We start from the raw sequence: 20665 nt of genomic DNA, 5'->3' as shown, positions 1-20665 counted from the left end.
ACAGAGTAGTCAGCCGACAAATCCATGAAATATACATAAATACTATTACAGAATTCCTGAGCCAAAGTCCATGGCTTGAGAAACAGGCAGACAGCTAGTAATTTTGCATCCCTGATTGTGAACATCCATACTTTCAATCACTGCTGATCGTGTCTAATATGCTGCTCATATTTCCCCATCTGTGCATATCATAAATGCTTTCTAATTTCCTGTCCGAAACTGCAGTTCTCATTAACAGTAGCTTTGTACTGTGTCAGTCCTGATGAGCTTTCATTCTTGAAGCAGTGATACTTAGAGTCATAGAGATGTACAGCATGGAAATAGACCCTTCCGTGCCGACCGGATATCCCAACCTAATCTAGTACCACCTGTCAGCACCCGGCCCATATCCCTCCAAACCCTTCCTATTCATATACCCATCCAAATGCCTTTTAAATGTTGCAGTTGTACCCGCCTCCACCACTTCCTCTGGCAGCTCATTCCATACACTTATCACCCTCTGCGTGAAAATGTTGCCCCTCAGATCTCTTTTATATCTTTCCCCTCTCACCCTAAACCTATGTCTTCTGGTTCTGGACTCCCCACCCTATGGAAAAGACCTTGTCTGTTTACCCTATCCATGCCCCTCATGATTTTATAAAGCTCTATAAGGTCACCCCTCAGCCTCCAACACTCCAGAGAAAACAGCCCCAGCCTATTCAACCTCTCCCTATAGCTCAAATCCTCCAACCCTGGCAACATCCTTGTAAATCTTTTCTGAACCCTTTCAAGTTTCACAACACCCTTCCAACAGGAAGGAGACCAGAATTGCACGCAATATTCCAAAAGTGGCCTAACCAATGTCTTGTACAGCCGCAACATGACCTCCCAACTCCTGTACTCAATACTCTGACCAATAAAGGAAAGCATACCAAATGCCTTTTCACTATCCTATATACCTGCGACTCCACTTTCAAGGAGCTATGAACCTGCACTCCAAGGTCTCTTTGTTCAGCAACACTCCCTAAGACCTTACCATTAAGTGTATAAGTCCTGCTAAGATTTGCCTTTCCAAAATGCAACACCTCGCATTTATCTAAATTAAACTCCATTTGCAACTTCTCAGCCCATTGGCTCTTCTGATCAAGATCCCGTTGTAATTCGAGGTAACCTTCTTCGCTGTCTACTGCACCTCCAATTTTGGTGTCATCTGCAAACTTACTAACTATACCTCTTATGCTCACATCCAAATCGTTTATGTAAATGACAAAACATAGAGGACCCAGCACCGATCCTTGTGGCACTCCAGACTTCCAGTCTGAAAAACAACCCTCCACCACCACCCTCTGTCTTCTACCTTTGAGCCAGTTCTATATCCAAATGGCTAGTTCTCCCTGTATTCCATGAGATCTAAACTTGCTAATCAAACTCCCATGGGAAACCTTGTCGAACGCCTGACTGAAGTCCACATAGATCACATCTACTGCTCTGCCCTCATCAATCCTCTTTGTTACTTCAAAAAGCTTAATCAAGTTTGTGAGACATGATTTCCCACGCATAAAGCCATGTTGACTATCCCTAACCAGTCCTTGCCTTTCCAAATACATGTACATCCTGTCCCTTAGGATTCCCTCCAACAACTTGCCCACCACTGATGTCAGGCTCACTGGTCTATAGTTCTCTGGCTTGTCCTTACCACTCTTCTTAAACAGTATCACCACGTTAGCCAACCTCCAGTCTTCCGGCACCTCACCTGTGACTATCAATGATACAAATATCTCAGCAAGAGGCCCAGTAATCACTTCTCTAGCTTCCCACAGAGATCTCAGGTACACCTGATCAGGTCATGGGATTTATCCACCTTTCCCGGTTTCAAGACACCCACCAGCCTCCTCTGTAAAATGGAAATTATTCAAGATGTCCCTACAGTCTATATCTTCCATATCCTTTTCCACAGTAAATACTGATGCAAAATACTCGTTTAGAATCTCCCCCATTTCCTGTGGCTCCACACAAAGGCCACCTTGCTGATCTTTGAGGGGCCCTATTCTCTCCCTAGTTGCCCTTTTGTCCTTAATGTATTTGTAAAAACCCTTTGGATTCTCCTTAACTCTATTTGCCAAAGCGCTTTCATGTCCCCTTTTTGCCCTCCTGATTTCCCTCTTAAGTATAATCCTACTGCCTTTATACTCTTCTAAGGATTCACTTGATCTATCCTGTCTATACCTGACATATGCTTCCTTCTTTTTCTTATCATCATCCAGCATTCCCTATACCTACCAGCCTTTCCTTTCACCCTGACAGGAATATACTGTGTCTGGATTCTTGTTATCTCATTTCTGAAGGCTTCCCATTTTCCAGCCGTCCCTTTACCTGCGGACATCTGCCCCCAATCAGCTTTTGAAAGTTCTTGCCTAATACCGTCAAAATTGGCCTTTCTCCAGTTTAGAACTTCAACTTTTAGATCTGGTCTATCTTTTTCCGTCACTATTTTAAAACTAACAGAATTATGGTTGCTGACCCCAAAGTGCTCCCCCACTGACACCTCAGTCACCTGCCCTGCCTTATTTTCCAAGAGTAGGTCAAGTTTTGCACTTTCTCCAGTAGGTACATCCACATACTGAATCAGAAAATTGTCTTGTTCGCACTCAACAAATTCCTCTCCATCTAAACCCTTAACACTGTTGCAGTCCCAGTCTGTTTGGAAACTTAAAATCCCCGACCATAACCACCCTATTATTCTTACAAATAACTGAGATCTCCATACAAATTTATTTCTCAATTTCCCTCTGACTATTTGGGGGTCTATAATACAATCCCAATAAGGTTATCATCCCTTTCTTAATTCTCAGTTCCACTCAAATAGCTTCCCTGGATGTATTTCCGGGAATATCCTCCCTCTGCACAGCTGTAATGCTATCTCTTATCAAAAACGCCAACCCCCTCCTCTCTTGCCTCCCTTTCTGTCCTTCCTGGAGTATTTCTATCCTGGAACATGAAGCTGCCAGTCCTGTCTATCCCTGAGCCACATTTTCTGTAATTGCTATGATATCCCAGTTCCATGTTCCTCACCATGCCCTGAGTTCATCTGCCTTCCCTGTTAGGCCCCTTGCATTGAAATAAATGCAGTTTAATTTATGAGTCCTACCTTGTTCTCTGCTTTGTCCCTGCCTGCCCTGACTGTTTGACTTGCTTCATTTCACAACTGTGCCAGTCTCAGATTGATCTCTTTCCTCACTATCTCCCTGGGTCCCACCCCCCCCCCCTCCACCTTGTTAGTTTAAATCCTCCCGAGGAGCTCTAGCAAATCTCCCTGCCGGTATGTTAGTCCCCTTCCAATTTAGGTGCAATCCATCCTTCTTGTACAGGTAACCACTATCCTAAAAGAGATTCCAATGATCCAAAAATGTGAATCCTTCTCCCAAACACCAGCTCCTCAGCCATGCATTCATCTGCTCTATCTTCCTATTCCTACCCTCATTCACTTGTAGCACCGGGAGTCATCCAGATATTTCTATTTACTCTTGAGAAATGGTTAACTAGTACTGCAGGAAATACATTTTCATTTTAAAGAACTAAATCAGTTACATTAGCTTCTGTGCTTCAAGCTCGCATTGTGTTGCTGTTCAGATGACTATTCTGTGTTCTGGTATGTTATGTTCTATTGGTAGGTCAGTTCGATATTCTGTTGTAAGCATTAACTGTTCAAACTAAAATTATTTTATGGTACTTGTGTTAAAATAAATACAATGTTTAAATGACTCATATGAATTGCACCTAGTGATGTGCAACTTATAACTACTTCACTTCCATTTAATTATTCATGCTGGGAAGAAATGTTCTTGTGTGTGTTGTTCAGACCTCGAACAGTTATTGTGTGGCTTAGACAGCTGCAGGTTACATCATGTCGTTCTTTTCAGTATGTATCTGTTTGTCATTGCAGTCCATGATCTTGTGTGATCCAGCTGTGACTGGCACTGAGCTGCTACTTAGAGCTGTGTTTGATAATCAGATCTGTGCCAGCTCTGCCAGCTACTTATGCCTAGATCTTGAGCAGCCAGTTAACACCTGAAGAGCTGTTGGTAGTGATGTCTTGCTTTTTACCTGGGCTTTCCTGGAGGACAAAGTCATAGAGCTGAGACAACGTGAGGACTGCAGATGCTGGAGAGTCAGTCTAAAAGTGTGGCGCTGGAAAAGCACAGCAGGTCAGGCAGCATCTGAGGAGCAGGAGAGTTGATGTTTTGGACGTAAACCCTTCATCAGGATTTCGACAGTCATAAAGCTATACAGCATGGAAACAGACCCTTCAGTCTAACTCCATGCTGACCAGATATCCAAAATTAATCTTGTCTCATTTGGCTCATATCCCTCTAAACTGGTGGGTTGGCAGTGATAGCACTGCTGGTCTTCAAATGTGTCAAGTACCTTGAGTATTACTCAGCACACAACCAACCTTTTGTCATTGAATGAATCCTTTGATCTCATCTGGAAATTGTTGTCAGTTCTGTGGCACTCTGTTTTACAGGAATGTGTTTGTCCCGGTTTGTACCTATTGTCTTGTCTTGAATCAGTGCTCAGCTTTGCCCTTTCAAGCCACAGAAAATTCTGAGGCCTCAAAAGGGTAAATACGGGAAGATGTTTCCCCCAGGAGAAGAATCTAGAACGTGGGGACATGTTCTCAGGATAAGGTATCATCTGTTTTGTATTGACGTAAGAAACGTCTTCACTCTGAGGCTGGTGAATCTTTCGAGCTCTCTGTCACTGAGGGAGCTGTGGGGACTGAGTCACTGGGTATATTGAAGACTGGAATCAATAGGTTCTTGGGCAGCAAGGGAATCGAGGAATGTGGGAAAAGTCCAGTTTATATACAAGGTCAGCCATTGAATGGTGTAGCAGCATGTGAGGCCCCTTTTTATGATGTTTCTAGACTTGTAGAAGTCCCCTCTTGTTCACCTCCTTTCAAGGTTGTTGTAATCAAAGTCTTTCTCCACTTGTGTTCCAGTCATTCAAACTGTTCTATTGAAACACTAACTCACTCTCACTGTCCTCTCACCACACATGCTGCCTGAGCTGCTGTGTAAATCCAACATCATCGTTTTTTTTGAGTTGGTCATACTTCATTTGCCATCTGTGGCACTCTTCGAAGCGGATGTCAGCTGGCATATTTGTTTACATTGCAGTGACTGAAAATTAGAAATGATTGCAAATGATCTTTTAGCTATTTGAGAGATGTATAAGGCATGACAAAAATGTAGTTTCGATATAAAAATTGGAATGTTTCTCTTTTCCTTCTAATTCCTGTAAACTGCTGCTTGAAGCTATTGTAATAATAAGTACTTCAAAAGAAGGTCCTTGAATATCCTTCCACTGAGCTGAGCTCTCCAGTTTAACAATGACCCCACTAATTGGAGGAAATAGAGCTGTGACTAAACTGTTTTATACATGTGTCTCGAATGTTCAAGGGATTTCATGACAGTCGTAACCCAGCGTGGTCTTTTGGTTATTGAACTCATTGTAGTGCATTTGCATGCCTCAATGCTGCTAACTAAAATGAATCTAAAAAGAGATTCTAAAGGTCCAATTTCATATTCTATTCAGTCCCATGGGACTCTGAAGAACTGTTTATACATTAATGCACTAAAGTCCTGCGCTGCCCTATACAACTATAAATTGAAAGTACTACAATGTGCCGTGAATGATTTACTTTCCTTTGCAATACTGATATCACACAATCATCTCGCACTTTGAGCCTCTGTCTTATCTTTCTCAAAGAAATCTTAGCAGTTGCATTCTTTATATTGGCCTTGCCCTATTCCATGCAGTTTGGCATATTGGTATTGCACAGCTGAACTCTGTGCCACTTATTACCAGCATTTAAAGCACATTCTACACCCACAGTATTTGATCTAATGCTGTGTTTAGGGAATTACTTTAAACATTCTCTGAACAGCATTGTTGCAGGAGCTTTCTAGCTTATTCTAGCTTGCTTCAGATCTTGATCATGTTTATGGAGAAGTGTTGCTTTGGTCAGAGCTTGACTGGAGAAAACACATGAGTCTGTGTTATATCCAGCGACATTGTGCATTGATGTCATTGCAAGTATACAGATGATAAGGAGAATTTGTTAATATTTGGATCTTGTTGCATTGTAAAGTACCTCCAACAGAAAGAACAGGAATTGCTGTCTGCCCTTTTGTGTCGGATTCATCATTGGCAGAGAAGTCTCCAGTTGCTGCTTTGACTGTGAGAGAGACCTGTGTTATCTGTAAGCAAAAGTGACCACAGTCTCACTCTCGTATCATGAGACTGTGTTTCAATTCAAAAAGGCTTCCTCTCACTCCTGGCCACTCCTCAATAAATAACACTAGATCTGTCAAAGCAGTAATTGTCTTCAAGGAATAAAGCTGCACCCATCTCCTTTGCAATGACTCTGTCGGGACTGTCACAACACTTTTTATTAAACAAAAACCCTCTCAGAAGGTTCAGTGAATCTCCTGAAACTGAACAAAAGAAGTTAATTTCCTTATAGCCCGCGCTTTAGTTTCCATTTTGTTTGATGTTTGACATTTAGAGCTGCAGTCACAAATATTTTGATCTTGTTTGGCTTCTTGGAGTCATAGCGATGTACAGCACGGAAACAGACCCTTCGGTCCAACCCGTCCATGCCGACCAGATATCCTAACCCTGTCTCCTCCCACCTGCCAGCACCCGGCCCATATCCCTCCAAACCCTTCCTATTCACATACCTATCCAAGTGCCTTTTAAATGCTGCAATTGTACCAGCCTCCACCACTTCCTCTGGCAGCTCATTCCATATGAGTACCACCCTTTGTGTGAAAAAGTTGCCCCTTAGGTTTCTTTTATATCTTTCCCCTCTCACCCTAAAGGCCTGGGGAACCTGCAAACGCAACAGAAACTGAATCTTTTTCTCTAATTTCAGCTGAGGTATGATTGAAAGGCCTTTGAAATGTCAGATCCCCTGCATCTCGAGACAGTCTGTTCCATGAATCGTGTGTAATGTGGTTTAACTGGACACTGTCTTGTCGACCTTCCCTTCTGTGAACCTGGTTCACGTTGCCTTTCAGAATAGGTGATCCCTCTTGTTCCCAGACAGTGCACCAAGGCAGTGTCTTGCAGCAGTGTTCATCTCAAACTGAACAATGAGATACTTCCCACAGGAATCAATGGGAATTTACACAGATGGATTCAGATACAACAGAGCACACTTGAATTGAGTGGATTACTTGCCACAGTATTATTTCTTGTGTTTCGGTATTGCCAGTTCAAAGGGCAGCACTGCTGAATGTGGATATGGAGCTGACCTGACCGCATCTTCTCCAGTGGTCCTCATTATTTTAGCTAACCAGTAATGCAGGCAGCTTGATGTGCTGTTGTTTCAGTTTTCAGTTAGCCCTCTCGAATATCATTAGATCTGCTCAGCACTTAGACTGCCATACCTCATCCAAGATGTCCATATTTAATGCATTTCCCCACATCTTTTAAACTTGAGATGAACTCCTCTAAAAGGCAGTTTTTTCCTGAGTAGAAGCAGGATCAAGCAATCTGGCCTTTCCCGGGGCAGCACGGTGGCTCGCTGGTTCGCACCGCTGCCTCACAGTGCCAGGGACCTCGGGTGACTGTCTGTGTGGAGTTTGCACGTTCTCCCCGTGTCTGCATGGGTTTCCTCCGGGTGCTCCGGCTTCCTCCCACAGTCCAAAGATGTGCAGATCAGGTGAATTGGCTGTGTTAAATTGCCCTTAGTGTTGGGTGCATTAGTCAGGGATAAATGTAGGGGAATGGGTCTGGGTGGGTTGCTCTTTGAAGGGTCGGTGTGGACTTGTTGGGTCGAAAGGCCTGTTTCCACACTGTAAGGAATCTAATCTAATCTGCTTCCCTATCAATTAGATTACAGCTAGTCTATTCCAACCTCTGCATTATCCCCATATCCTTTAATTCCTGAAGTATCCAAATATCTGCCAGTTGCTATCTTGAACATACTCAACAACTGAGCATTCACAACCCTCTGGGCTAGTGAATTCCAAAGATTCACAAACCTTCTGAATGAAGAGGTTTCTCCTCGTCAAGTCCTAAATGGCCCGGCTCCTCGCCCCAGGCCTGAATGGCCCGGCTCCTCGCCAGCCAGGAGAAAGGAGCTGTCAGCATCGACCCTCCCACACATCATAAATTTTATATATTTGAGATCCGCTCTCGTTCTTCTAAACTCTAAACAGTATATGCCTGGTTGTCTCAACCTCCTATCATAGGACAATCCCTTCATCCCAGGAACCAGTTTAGTGAATTTTGCACTCCTTCAAGGGCAAGTATATTCCTTTTTGGGTAGCACTGTACACAGTAATCCCACTTCTAGTGTCACCTCACCAATGCCTGCTTAATTACAATAAGATTTCTTATCTTCCAACCTAACTGACCATTTGCCTTCCTAACATTTAGCTATCCTTGCATGTTTACTTTGTGCAATTCATTCATGGAAACATCCAGGTCCCTTTGAATGCACATATGTCCCACTCCTGGCATCCAAATTTTTGAGAAAGTCGACCAAAATGTGTAGCATCACACTGCCACATCACGTGCAGTCTGCCATGTTCTTGTCCACTCACCCGACTTGTCTGTAACACTGCAGCCTCTTTGCATCCTCCTCAGCACTAACCCTGACCCACCTAACATTGCATCATGAGTTCACTTGAATGGGTCATGATCGGTCTTGTCAGGAACTGCTGAGATGCAAAGGGCAGGCCTGATATTTTAAGAAAAATGCAGAACTTGAGATAGAGGGAAGATTTTCAGCTCTGCAGGAAGAACCCTGGATTGTAAAATATGAAAACTGTAGCCTAACTGTAGCTTCTGATCTATTGAGTGACTACCCACAAGCATTCAAAAAAGACTAAACCACTTGCATTATGGTGAAAGTTACTTGCAAAGGGTGTTTAAAGCATTTTATTTTTGTAATGCTGTCTACTTCGCTCTAAAAACAACGCCAGAATAGAGTGCAGCATGCCAACATTTCTTTTTTCTGAGAATACCAAAACCTGTGCAAGACTTTATTAAATTTACTTTTCTGAGCAACAAGGAAGCAGTTCACAAGATCAGATGCTGTAAATGCAGCTTCTCTTATTCATGAAATTAAAAAACTTTCTCATGTATGTCAGCAAATCTGCACCTCGAAGATCTCAGTCTATTGTTAGTTAAGAGTGCCAGTCAAAAACAGCTTTATTCAACAGCTAAGTTGCAAATGTAACCACTTTACTCAAAAGTAGCCACAAATCACTGAATTGTACCACTGATCTTCTCTGCGGCCAGCAGTAAGTACTATTTACATAGTGCCATAAAACCAAACAATCAAATTGTTTAAACGATATTGTATATGATTCTCATGCTGTGTTTGGAACTGCTGACTATTGCATTAACAAATAATAACCACAAAATAAAACTCTCAACCAAATATCTTGGTTGTACCTTAGCCCTATAACAACTGTCCTCTGTGCTGACTCACTATCTCTGTCTCTGTCTGTGTGTCTCGCACACAGTCTGTCAAAAGTGAGGCTTTGTTCTGGTAAAATGAGATGTCAGAAATTCATCAAGATTTCTTAGACAGTGGCATCTGAACCAATGACTGCTACCATGTTTAGAAGGACCAAGATAGCTGATTCCCCCCAGCTGCAAGTTCCACTTGAAGTCTCGCACAATCTAGTCTTGGATATATTGGTGAGGCCACTTTTGGAATATTGTGTTCAGTTCTAGTCTCCTTCCTATAGGAAGGATGTTATGAAACTTGAAAGGATTCAGAAAAGATTTACAAGGATGTTGCCAGGGTTGGAGGGTTTGAGCTATAGGGAGAGGCTGAATAGGCTGAGGCTGTTTCCCCTGGACTATCAGAGGCTGAGGGGTGACCTTATAGAGTTATAAAATCATGAGGGGCATGGATAGGTTAAACAGACAAAGTCTCTTCCCTGGGGTGGGGGAGTCCAGAACTAGAGGGCATAGGTTTAGGGTGAGAGGGGAAAGATTTAAAAGGGACCTAAGGGGCAACTTTTTCATGCAGAGCGTGGTGCATATATGGAATGAGTTGCCAGAGGAAGTGATGGAGGCTGGTACAATTATAACATTTAAAAGACATCTGGATGGGTATATGAATAGGAAAGGTTCAGAGGAATATGGACCAAGTGCTGGTAAATGGGACTAGATTAGGCTAGGATATCTGGTCAACATGGACAAGTTGGACTGAAGGTTCTGCTTCTGTGCTGCACATCTCTATGACTGTATATGTCACTGTTTCTTCCCTGTCACTGGGTCAAACTCCTAAGTCTCCCTCCCTAACAGCATCTTGAGTCTACCTACACTAAATTGGCTGCAGCAGTTCAAGAAGGCATCTCACTACCACCTTCTCAAGGGCATCCAGGGATGAGAAATGCTGGCCCAGCCAGTGACATCCATTACCCAAATGAATGTGTTCAGTTTAGCCTACCGACATGAGTCCTGTATTGAGGGGACCTTTGTCTGTGGAGAGTTCTGGATTGAAGCTAGGATGGGCTTTGCTGGGAATCGCACGTGTACTTACAAAACAACTGTGCTGCTAAATTAATCTCTGTACCAAAAGTAAAAATATCATGCCCCAGTTTCCAAGTTAATTAGCATCCCCTGAAAACTTCCTGCCTTCTGGCCATTGTGGTAACCTTGTAACCTTCTGTTTTTGAGCCATGCACTAGTTGTCTGGCTTCCAGGCCCAACACTGGTCACCCAAGGTCCTGGGCTTACCTTTGTCAGGCTGCAATATAAATGGAAGTAAAATCAATGCATGATAAAACCGAATGCAGCAGCAGTAATAGAACCAGCCCAGTGGAAAGTGGGGTGCACAGTAACAATATTATTAATGCAGCTAGAGCCTGTGTCTCCCAGTGCTGCCTTGGGGTTTCGGCTTCCTGCTCTCTTCCCACTCAGTCCCCAGCTCTCCCAACCACACTCCAATAGCTCCTGCTACAATCCCAGAGATGCACAAGCGACATGATTCCTGTAGCTGGCAGAAGTTTGACTCCTTGCCCTTGGAGCAAAAAGGAGCGAGCAAGATAACGTGCAAGAGGCAAAGAGGGAGATGATCAGAGGCAGACAGAGATGTGGTATTTTCCTAATTGTTTAGCCTGGGAGCAGAACCACAGGAGATCCATTATATTTGACGTATTATGCATTCCTCCAGTTGTAAAACAGTGTCGGCTTGGATTTCTCATGAGCAGCACCGCAGGCAGCAACTAATATTTGAGGCTGTTACAGATACTCGCAGGAGACATGCATTATTCCTGTGAGCTGATTGTCAGATACTTTTATTTGTCCTGTAAATGAGTGAGACCAGTGAGATGTAATACACAAGCTGTCAGCCCAGAAATTTTGCTGTGTTAGTAGCATCATAGTTTTCTAGTCATGTCAATATCAAACAAGATGGTTCAATTAAACAGAGTCAAATGCAGCAATCTTTATGGGTGGTAACCAACCAGTGGGCCATTCAACATAGCCGCAGGCGATAGAGCCTGTTTCAAACATTCCTAAATGTGAAATTCATCAATATGCAAGCATTTCAAATATGAGGTTTAATTCCCTGTTATTTATGAAATTCCCAATCTTGGTTACATTTGCTGTGGGAAGGATATGAGACAAGCCAGTCACCTCTTAACTAAAGGAACAAAAATCATCCATGAACTGCTTCTGTGTATCCTTTAGTTTCGCCCTTGGGGTTTATACCTGATGTGGAAGGTAGATTGTAAATATTAGGAGTATTATAATTTTCTTGAGACATCTGCAAATGGAGCATACTGCATGGACACAAGTTGAATTTTATTGGACTCCCTGTAACTTTCAGATCAAAATATTTTGACCATGGTTTGACTTGACATTCTGCCATGTGTTGCAGCAAAAGTTATCAAGCAAATTAAATCCATTTTTATTGTTCATAAACTCATGAATTGTGTAACTTTATGGGTATGATTGTGCAGTTTTTGAAGGTATATGACTTTGCTCAGTGCCATTCATATTAGGAGAGCAGGATCCTTCAGTGGATAGTTTTGGATAGCTGAAGCTATTGAAATCTTTTATGGTAATGGGCAGTTCAGTTTCTCTGAGTACACATCATCTGTATGAATCTGTGCAGTCATAGAGCGGTACAGCACGGAAATAGACTCTTCAGTCCAACTTGTCCATACCTACCAGATATCCCAACCCAATCTAGTTCAACCTTCCAGCACTTGGCCCAGATCCCTCTAAACCCTTCCTATTCATATATCCATCCAGATGACTTTTTAAATGCTGTAATTGTACCGGCCTCCTCCACTTTCTCTGGCAACTCATTCCAAACACACACCACCCTCTGTGTGAAGAAGTTGCCCCTTTGGTCCCTTTTAAATCTTTTCCTTCTCACCCTAACCCTATTCCCTCTAGTTTTGGACCTTCCCACCCCCGGGGAAAAGAGCTTGTCTATTTACCCTATCCATGCCCTTCATGATTTTATAAACCTCTTTTAGGTCACCCCTCGGCGTGCGACACTCGAGGCAAAACAGCCCCAGCCTATTGAACCTCTCCCGATAGCTTAAACTCTCCAACCTTGGCAATGTCCTTGTAAATCTTTTCTGAGCACTTTCAAGTTGCACAACTTTCTTATAGCAGGGAGACCAGAATAGTGCACAGTATTCCAAAAGTGGCCTAACCAATGTGCTGTACAGCCGTAACATGACCTCCCAACTCCTGTACTCGATGCATTGACCAACAAAGGCAAGTGTACCAAACGCCATCTCCACTATCCTATCTACCTGTGACTCCACTTTCAAGCAACTATGAACCTGCACTCCAAGGTCTCTTTGTTCAGCAACAATGCCCAGGACCTTCCTATTAAGTGTTTTAGTTCTGCCTTGATTCAAGAGGATGATATTTGGAAATAGTGGCTTGCTGCCACTTGCCTTTTTTCACACATTTAGTGAATATTGATCATAACTCCCCTTGGGGATTACATTTTTGAGAATGGGATAGTTTTTATTTGCTCACTGTGTCCAAATCGCAGTGTTTCCAAGTCTGGTATAGCGCGGGGTTAGATCTTGGGCAATACTGCGTCAACTACGCATCATCCTTGGACTGACTGTCCTACTATGCCAAGCCAGCCATATGTATGTATTGAATGAGAGTGATAGCAATACATTATGCTAGTGTTGTGCTGTGGATTTATTGCTGTTGGATACTGGTTTGGCACAGCTCACATTCATTTAGCTAAAGACCATTCAGACCCTTCCATCCATCTGGCTTGAATTGGAAACCAAGGTCTTTTCGAACCAACCTTGAAACTAGAATGATCAATAGTGCCCAGAAATAAAAGGAAAAACCATCCTCTCCATTCTATATTGACCATATTCTCAGTGAATGAAAGAGGACAGACAGATGCTTTGCGCAAAGGTTTGATTTGTATTGGACTTTGTTCACTTAGCCTTCTCCCAGACTGATCTACAGGGACTGCAAAAGCATTTGAATATTTCTATTTTTTGTGAATGTTCACATTGCGGATGTTTTATGACTTAAGTTACATTTTCCCATGAACTCCAATTTCTTGCCAGCATCACCAGCAGCTGCTGCTGCTGTGCATACTTCCTGCTAAGGTCGAAGTGCCCATTTCTGTTTGTTAGGAAGAATGCAGCAGTGGATGAGAATAACCTTCTGTTTCTTGTTGTGTAGTCACCAGCATTTAGACTGTCCACTCTTATCAAGGACTAATGAGACTAACCGTTCACTGTGATAAGAGCCAGTTACAAAAACAGCACTTAAAAAGTATTTTTAATCAACCTGTTCAGACATGTGTTATAATTCAGTTGGGACTTGAACTTAAAACCTCTATCCCAGAGTTAGGGACACAGTCACTGCTCCACAAGAGCCCAAGCTTATAAACTGTCCAGCAGCCTGACTATTTTGGGCAATTCATTAGGTACTTATCAGCTTGAACTATTGTGCTGATTTCAAGCAAAATCCAGCCTTCAGACCATCTCAATGGGTCATTTGAATCTCCATTATAGTGTGGTTATCTTAGTTGTGAGACTACATGTGTATTCATTAACCATGACGAAAAGCAGCCACAATATCATTTTGTGTTTTAATTATAAATTACCTTGCTCACATACTTTTTTTTGGTTTTGTTGGCCATTGTGTATTCTGGTTAAACAACTTCAAGACCAACTCGAACCCTAAAAGTGGTGGAGACAAATGTAATGCTTTATACGTTTTTTATTTTCCGAGCCTGCTCCCTTGCCTGCTTTCCCCGACCCCCCCAAACCAAACCAAACCAAATTTTTCCTTCTGTCGAGCACAAGGAGCATATGACCTGGAAACTGGGATAAGCCCTCCGAGCCTGCCCTATCATTTGACAAGATCATGGCTGATTTGGCTGTGGTCTCAATTGCACTTTCCTGTCTGCCCCACCGCCTTAAACCTTGGGGTTCTCAAAAATCAATCTAACTTGGTTTTTAATATATTCAAGAATTCTGCCTCCACTAATTTCAAGGGAAGGGAATTCAACTGACTAATGACATTCTGAAAGAAAACATTTCTCCTCATCTCAGCCTTAAAAGGGAGACCTCTTATTCTCAGCCTACGTCACCTCACTGTAGTCTCCTGCACAAGAGGAAACTGGTTCCATGTATCCACCTTTTTCAAGTCCACTCAGGATCTTGTATATTTTTCCTCTCATTCTTCTAAACCCAACCTGATCAACCCTTCTTGCAAACATGCATATTAGGAGCAGACTTCGACCACTCAGCTGCTTTGGAGCAGCATGGTGGCTCAGTGGTTCGCACTGCTGCCTCACAGCACCAGAGAGCCGGGTTCAATTCAGGCCTCGGGCGACTGTGTGTGGAGTTTGCACATTCTCCCCATGTCTGCGTGGATTTCCTCTGGGTGCTCCAGTTTCCTCCCACAATCCAAAGATGTGCAGGTTAGGTGAATTGGTCATGCTAAATTGCCCGTAGTGTTAGGTGCATTAGTCAGGGGTAAATATGGGGAATTGGTCTGGGTGGGTTACTCTTCGGAGGGTCGGTGTGGACTGGTTGGGCTGAATGGCCTGTTTCCACACTGTAGGGAATCGAATCTAATCTACTCAAGTCTGCTTTACCATTCAATAATATCAAGGTTGATCTGATTGCAACCTCCAATCCCCATTCCCACTTACCCTGAAAACATTTCAACCCCTTGCTTAGCAAGAATCTATCCACTGCTGCCTTATAAATATTCAAAGACTGCTTCCCTTTTAGGAAGAGAGTTCCAAAGACTCTGAACCCTTACAGAGAAAAAATCACCCCATCTGTTTTAAGTTTGCAATTCATAATTGTTAAACAGTGACCCTTAGTTCTAGATTCTCTCATAAGAGGAACTATTCTCTCCTCATCTAACCTGTCAAGGCTCATAAAGATCTAGCATGTTTCAGTCAAGTTACCCCTTACTCTTCTATTTTCCACAATAACCTTTGATGTGGCACCTTCTTAAATGTGTTCTGGAAATCTAAGTACAGTACACTCACCAGTTCTCTTTTACCCACAACATTTGCTACCTCCTAGAAGAACTCCAGTAGATTGGTTAAGCACGATTTCCCTTTCACCAAACCACTTTGATGTCAGCCTGATGACCTTAAACTTAGCCAAGTGTCTTGCTTTAACCTCTCTCATAATTGCTTCTAATATTTTCCCTATGATAGATGTTGAGCTAACTAGCCTGTGGTTCACTGCTGCTGTCTCCCTTTTTGAATAAATCAGGTGCATTTGTTATTTCCCAATCTATTGGTAGGTTTCCCCCAAATCAGAGTTTTGGAAAATGAAAATAAGCGCACCAACTATCTCACTTGTCATTTCTTGCCAAATCCTTGAATCCATCAGGATCCAGGCATGTCAGCACACAGCTCCAACAATTAACCCAGTATCACTTCCTAGTGGTTATGATTTTCCGGTCTTGCTCCCTCCCTCCCATTTCCTGATTTGTCACTGCTTCAGGGATGTTCCTTGAATTCTCTGTAGTGAAGATTTATCTTCATAAGATCCCAGCAATGAGTCAAATGAATCTTCTCTGAACTACTCTTCATGCAATTATATCTTTTTCAAATAAGAAGACAAGGCCAAGAGATGTACCCGCTGCCTGAGAGAGAATTGGTAGGTTTGGTTTATTCAACTGTGGGGGAGTCATGTCCGAGTCCACATCTGTTCTTGCTGGATAGTCGTATACACACACTTAGCAGCTGGCAGCACCTGAGTAGCAATCACCAGCTGGGAAGCTTGGCTGGCACTGGGCAAGGGCCTTGAACCCAATTGAATTTCTCCTGCCTGAACTGAAATTGTCTGACTCAGTACAGCCTGGCAATCAAAGATTGGCACCTTCTTCGAAAAGTTGGGTGTGGTTCTGAGTGACTAATTTTTTTTCTCTTGAGCCAACACTCCTTTCTCTGAGCATCGACATGGTTTCTGAATTCAATTAGAAAGGCCTTTCAGGATGATTAAACTCTTGAAACCAAGTCAGGACGAGTTGGTTGATTCCAATTTGTATAATCCGTAGAAGGGAATGTTGAGAATGTAGGCTGGGTGCTCAGAGGGTAGTACGTCAAGCTGTGACCTTGTGATGACTGCTAATCTACCATTTTAAATGAGTCAACTGTTTGGAAATCTTAGCTATTTTTATCTCGCTTTTCAATTCAGATTCCTGCAGCCAGTTCCCCAGTTGGAAGCTATGAAATGTGTTAATTGTCGAGCAATTGCAAATTTGTAGAACCAATTTTTGTGGGTCAGAATATTGTGACACCATATGGAATCCAGATTTAACAGCACTAACAGTGGGGGATGTCTTATGAATGCCAGGTTCCCAGAATGTGAGTTAATAAGACACTATAAATGCAAATCTGCAGTTTACAGTGCAGCCCTAATACACTATCAAGCAGTACAATTCGTAGCTAGTTATTAATAGATTGGAGATTTTTCCCTGTGACTGCACTTGAGCCTGTAAAGTCCAATAATATAGTTTCGGTTGCAACGATGCTCTGCAGTAATTTAAGTATGACTCCAATGTTCTAACCCACTTCTGAAGTGTGATGCTTTCTCCTTTTCCTGAGTGTTTAATTCCTGAGCCATCACTATAAATCACTTTCAGCCAGGGTGGGATTAATTCTGCAGCAATGTGGCTCACTCCCCTTAGCAGTCAAAGGGCATCAAATCAAGTTCACTTTCTGTTGTATTTAAGGTTTTGGTGGACTTCTACTATTAAAAGTTCTTTTTGCGAGCAGTAAATAATTATAGATATTGTTCTTGGTTTTAGATTTGTATATTACTTAAAGTAAACTGTTTACTCTATATTTTCTCCAGAGTAGATCCTGGGTTGCACATCAATTTAAAAAAAAATGATCTTGTGCGTAAAAATATCGTTGACCACTTATTTTGTGGATTGGATCAGGGCTTTTCCGTGATTTGGTACCAACCAGCCACACTCGGCCGATTTTCAGTTTTGACGGCAATCTGAGTTGTTGTTCATTTCTGTTTTTATTTTGTTTCTCTCTTCTGTACTCAAGATGTGGAACTCCCATTGGATGCCTGACATTATGAAATACATTCCAGTCTTTCCCAGCTATCAAAATATGAGCAGAGTTTTCAGAGCAGGTTGTTGGATGTGGATTAGCGTGAAGTTGCCTCAATGAGGTGGATACTTTTAATAACAAGATCTTTTCAGCTTTGTAATTACTGAGCATCAATCAGTTAACAGCATGGCAGAGGTATGTACTCAACTGAGTGTCCTCCCCACTTGGGTAAAGTGCATTCCCTGTACCATAAGCAACGTCAATGAGGTATACCAGCACACGAAAGTTCATGAAAATCATGTTGCTACATTTGCAAATAATGGGCATGAAGCACAGTGTAAGATGGCATTCCCAGGCTGCCAATCTAACTAAATCCATCTATGTTGCTTTTCACCTGGTCACCTGCTGATGAAGATCAATACACAAGTAACATCGGTAAATCCAGTGGCAAATCTGGTGTTGCTATGCATCTGTTGAAGCATTGCCATTGTTATGCATGGCTCAGCTGACCATGTTTGTGAGAATGTATTACTGATCCATTTCCTAGAAACTGTTGTGTTGTTGTGTGACTAATGTTTCTGCAACAAGTCATGTTTAATGAGCAATCTATGCGTCAAAGTTATTTTGTTTTTGTCTTGGTACTAGTGTTTTGGCTCCCTCAAGTGAAAATCCAGCTCTGGGGCACTGGCTATCCTTGTTATGTTGTCACTTGAGTACTCTTTCCTTTTCCTGTTCTGCATTTGTTTTTTTTTCACCCATCTTTCAATCTCTGTTAATATCAATGGCCAGATATTGGAGTTTCTGGGATGTGCTTCAAGTCTGTGTTTCACTGTACTTGGCAACAATTTGAGGATGTGACACAGAACGCTTTGTGCTCTGTTGCTTGTTATTACCCTGCCTGCGCAAGTCAATTTGGTTGAGACTGAAGTTGCTCGCCTTGGCTAAAAACATTCTCTGCCAAACTGGTTAAATTTATGTGGTGAGATCAGTGCACTGCATCCTTGTACCAGTCTGCAGGTGGAGTTTGTCTCTCAGCTTGTAATTGATAAAGAGGTATTTGTGCCCAGATAGGAGTTTGAGTAAATATTCATAAACCCTTGGTTATTCCAGTAGAGAGTTGTCACAACTCCAGGATAATGTCACCCTTTTTGAAGTATTCCGATTTCTGAGAGTTTGGTGTTTCAGCTATTCATTTAGTTTCATTATTTGTCTTTCCTTTACCCACAGGCTATTGCTGTCTTTGAAGACTCGGAGAAATTGAATTCTACTGGAGATGGTATATTAATTTAAAGCCATTTTATTCTAAGGTTTCCTTGCACCCCATATCAGCAACACCACCCTTTGGGCACTGTTTAGTAGATTAGTGATTTTAATAAAGGAAGTACCCAAGTTATTTTCAGTACTAGTTTGAGTAGCACAGTAAAACTTGGATGTTAAGTTAGCTGAGGGGGAAGACAGTGGGCAGTTAAGGCAGTTGGGATGATGGACTGAGTAGAGTGCCCCCAGGATTGGTGCTGGGACCTCCAGTGTTTCTGGACTAGATCACAGATGAGAGAGGCTATTTAGTTGATCCGCAGCAGCTAACTGTTCCTTGAATGACTCCAGAATTTTTATCTTTGTTACCCTACCCAGAGCCAGGTACCGATCCCTCTTTGTGAGGGGTTGCTTTCCTAACATTTCTGTACTTATTGGTAAGTACCTTTGACATCTTGCCCTGAAGTCATAGTTTGGCGTGAAATAGTGCTCAAGGTATTAGGAATGTTGTACAGTCTTCTTTCAAACCCGAGAATCCAAATTTTTGAGCTTACCCCTCATAATGTAGTGCTCCAATGACAGGAGTCAGCTTCATGGTCCTACTGTTCACTGTTTCCAGGCTTGCAAAATTGAGCAGCAGATTCAAGGTAAAGCACAATGCAGCGTCAACTTTATGGCCTCAGCCCAGTAGTTGGCAAGATTTCTTTTACTTGAAAAGCCTTTTTGTGAAAAAAAAAAGAAATTGCCTAAAATAAAAACAATTGGACGATGCAAGACAAGAACATAAGTATTGGAGTAAAGACATAAATATGCCTTGAGAGGGATTTTTTTGTTTCTAGAATGCAAAGAAATTTATGCACTTATCTGATGTGGTCAAAAGGTCATTTGGTTTAACTTTTGTCTGATGTTTGACAATGATAGCAGCAGTTACCACCAAATTTTGTAAAGTTTTAATCTTTGTAAATGGGTTGGACAGAAATCCTGTTTTTACATCCCCAGGAATTTTCCTATCTCTAGAATATCCATGTTTAGGTTTTGTGCAATGTCCATAACCACGGTGTGGCCATACCACTGGGGCAGGTTTATTCACAGCCAAAACAGTGTTGTTTCATTAAAATAATCATGTAACTGTAAAATGTAGTATTGTGATTAGCTGCTTAACCCTGCAATAAAGCATGGCTGTTATTTAGCATGTGAGAGAAACTCCCCTGTATGTCATATTATACTTGTCATTTGTATAACTTCGTCAATTCGTATTAAATAATTGCCAATGTTCAATTCTTTAACATCTGTGAATTGAATTGTTACATAAACTGTCAAAAATTGGAGAACACAGGGTTCTCAGTAGTTTGAACCTTAAATTTATCTTTTTAAGACCACAATTACCATACATATTCCAAATCCTGACAATAGTATTTTGAAGCCTGACCACTGAGGGACTGTGCTTTTGATCAGGCAATTAGTCATTCAAAGGACATTTATATGGCCATCTAGTTTTTGAATTTGCATTTTCTGGACTTAGTCTTTTCAATCTTTTCATGTTATGGAGTTATGCAGTGTTCAAACAGACCCTTTGGTCCAACCAGTCTGTGCCAGCCAGGTTTCCCAAACTAAACTAGTCCCACCTGTTTGCATTTAGCCCATATCCCTCTAAACCTTTCCTATTCGTGTACTTACAACATTTAAAAGGAATTTGGATAATTGAACCTGCATCTACAATTTCTCCTGCCAGTTCCTTCTACACACTAACCACTAAGAAAAAAAAAGTTGCCAGTCATGTCCTTTTCCAAATTTTTCTCCTCTGACCTTAAAAATATGCCCCCTAGTTTTGAATTCCTTCTCCTCTCTCTC

General features: G+C 42.1%; 1 protein-coding gene across 3 annotated transcripts in view; it reads left to right on the top strand.

Moving 5' to 3' along the window:
- LOC122543313 (5'-AMP-activated protein kinase subunit gamma-1) overlaps nucleotides 1–20665 on the top strand; it is a 61742-nt gene that overhangs the window by 7461 nt on the left and 33616 nt on the right. The window contains exons 1-2 of one of the 3 annotated variants that reach the window (XM_087985550.1): nucleotides 4076–4184; nucleotides 18788–18836. The exons of 1 other annotated variant lie outside the window; for it this stretch is intronic. Coding sequence is in view for 1 of the 2 variants with exons in the window: in XM_043681830.2 (XP_043537765.1) it covers nucleotides 18788–18836 (49 nt within the window). In the remaining variant the exon portion in view is untranslated. Of the gene's footprint in view, nucleotides 1–4075; nucleotides 4185–18787; nucleotides 18837–20665 lie in introns of those variants that run through there. One more of the 3 variants, XM_043681830.2, reaches the window with a different exon arrangement.

Source organism: Chiloscyllium plagiosum, unplaced genomic scaffold (assembly GCF_037043375.1).
Source record: "Chiloscyllium plagiosum isolate Xiang-an unplaced genomic scaffold, Cpla_swu_hap1 HiC_scaffold_53X, whole genome shotgun sequence".
Classification (NCBI taxonomy): Eukaryota; Metazoa; Chordata; class Chondrichthyes; order Orectolobiformes; family Hemiscylliidae; genus Chiloscyllium; species Chiloscyllium plagiosum.
This window is presented reverse-complemented; position numbering and strand designations above follow the sequence as displayed.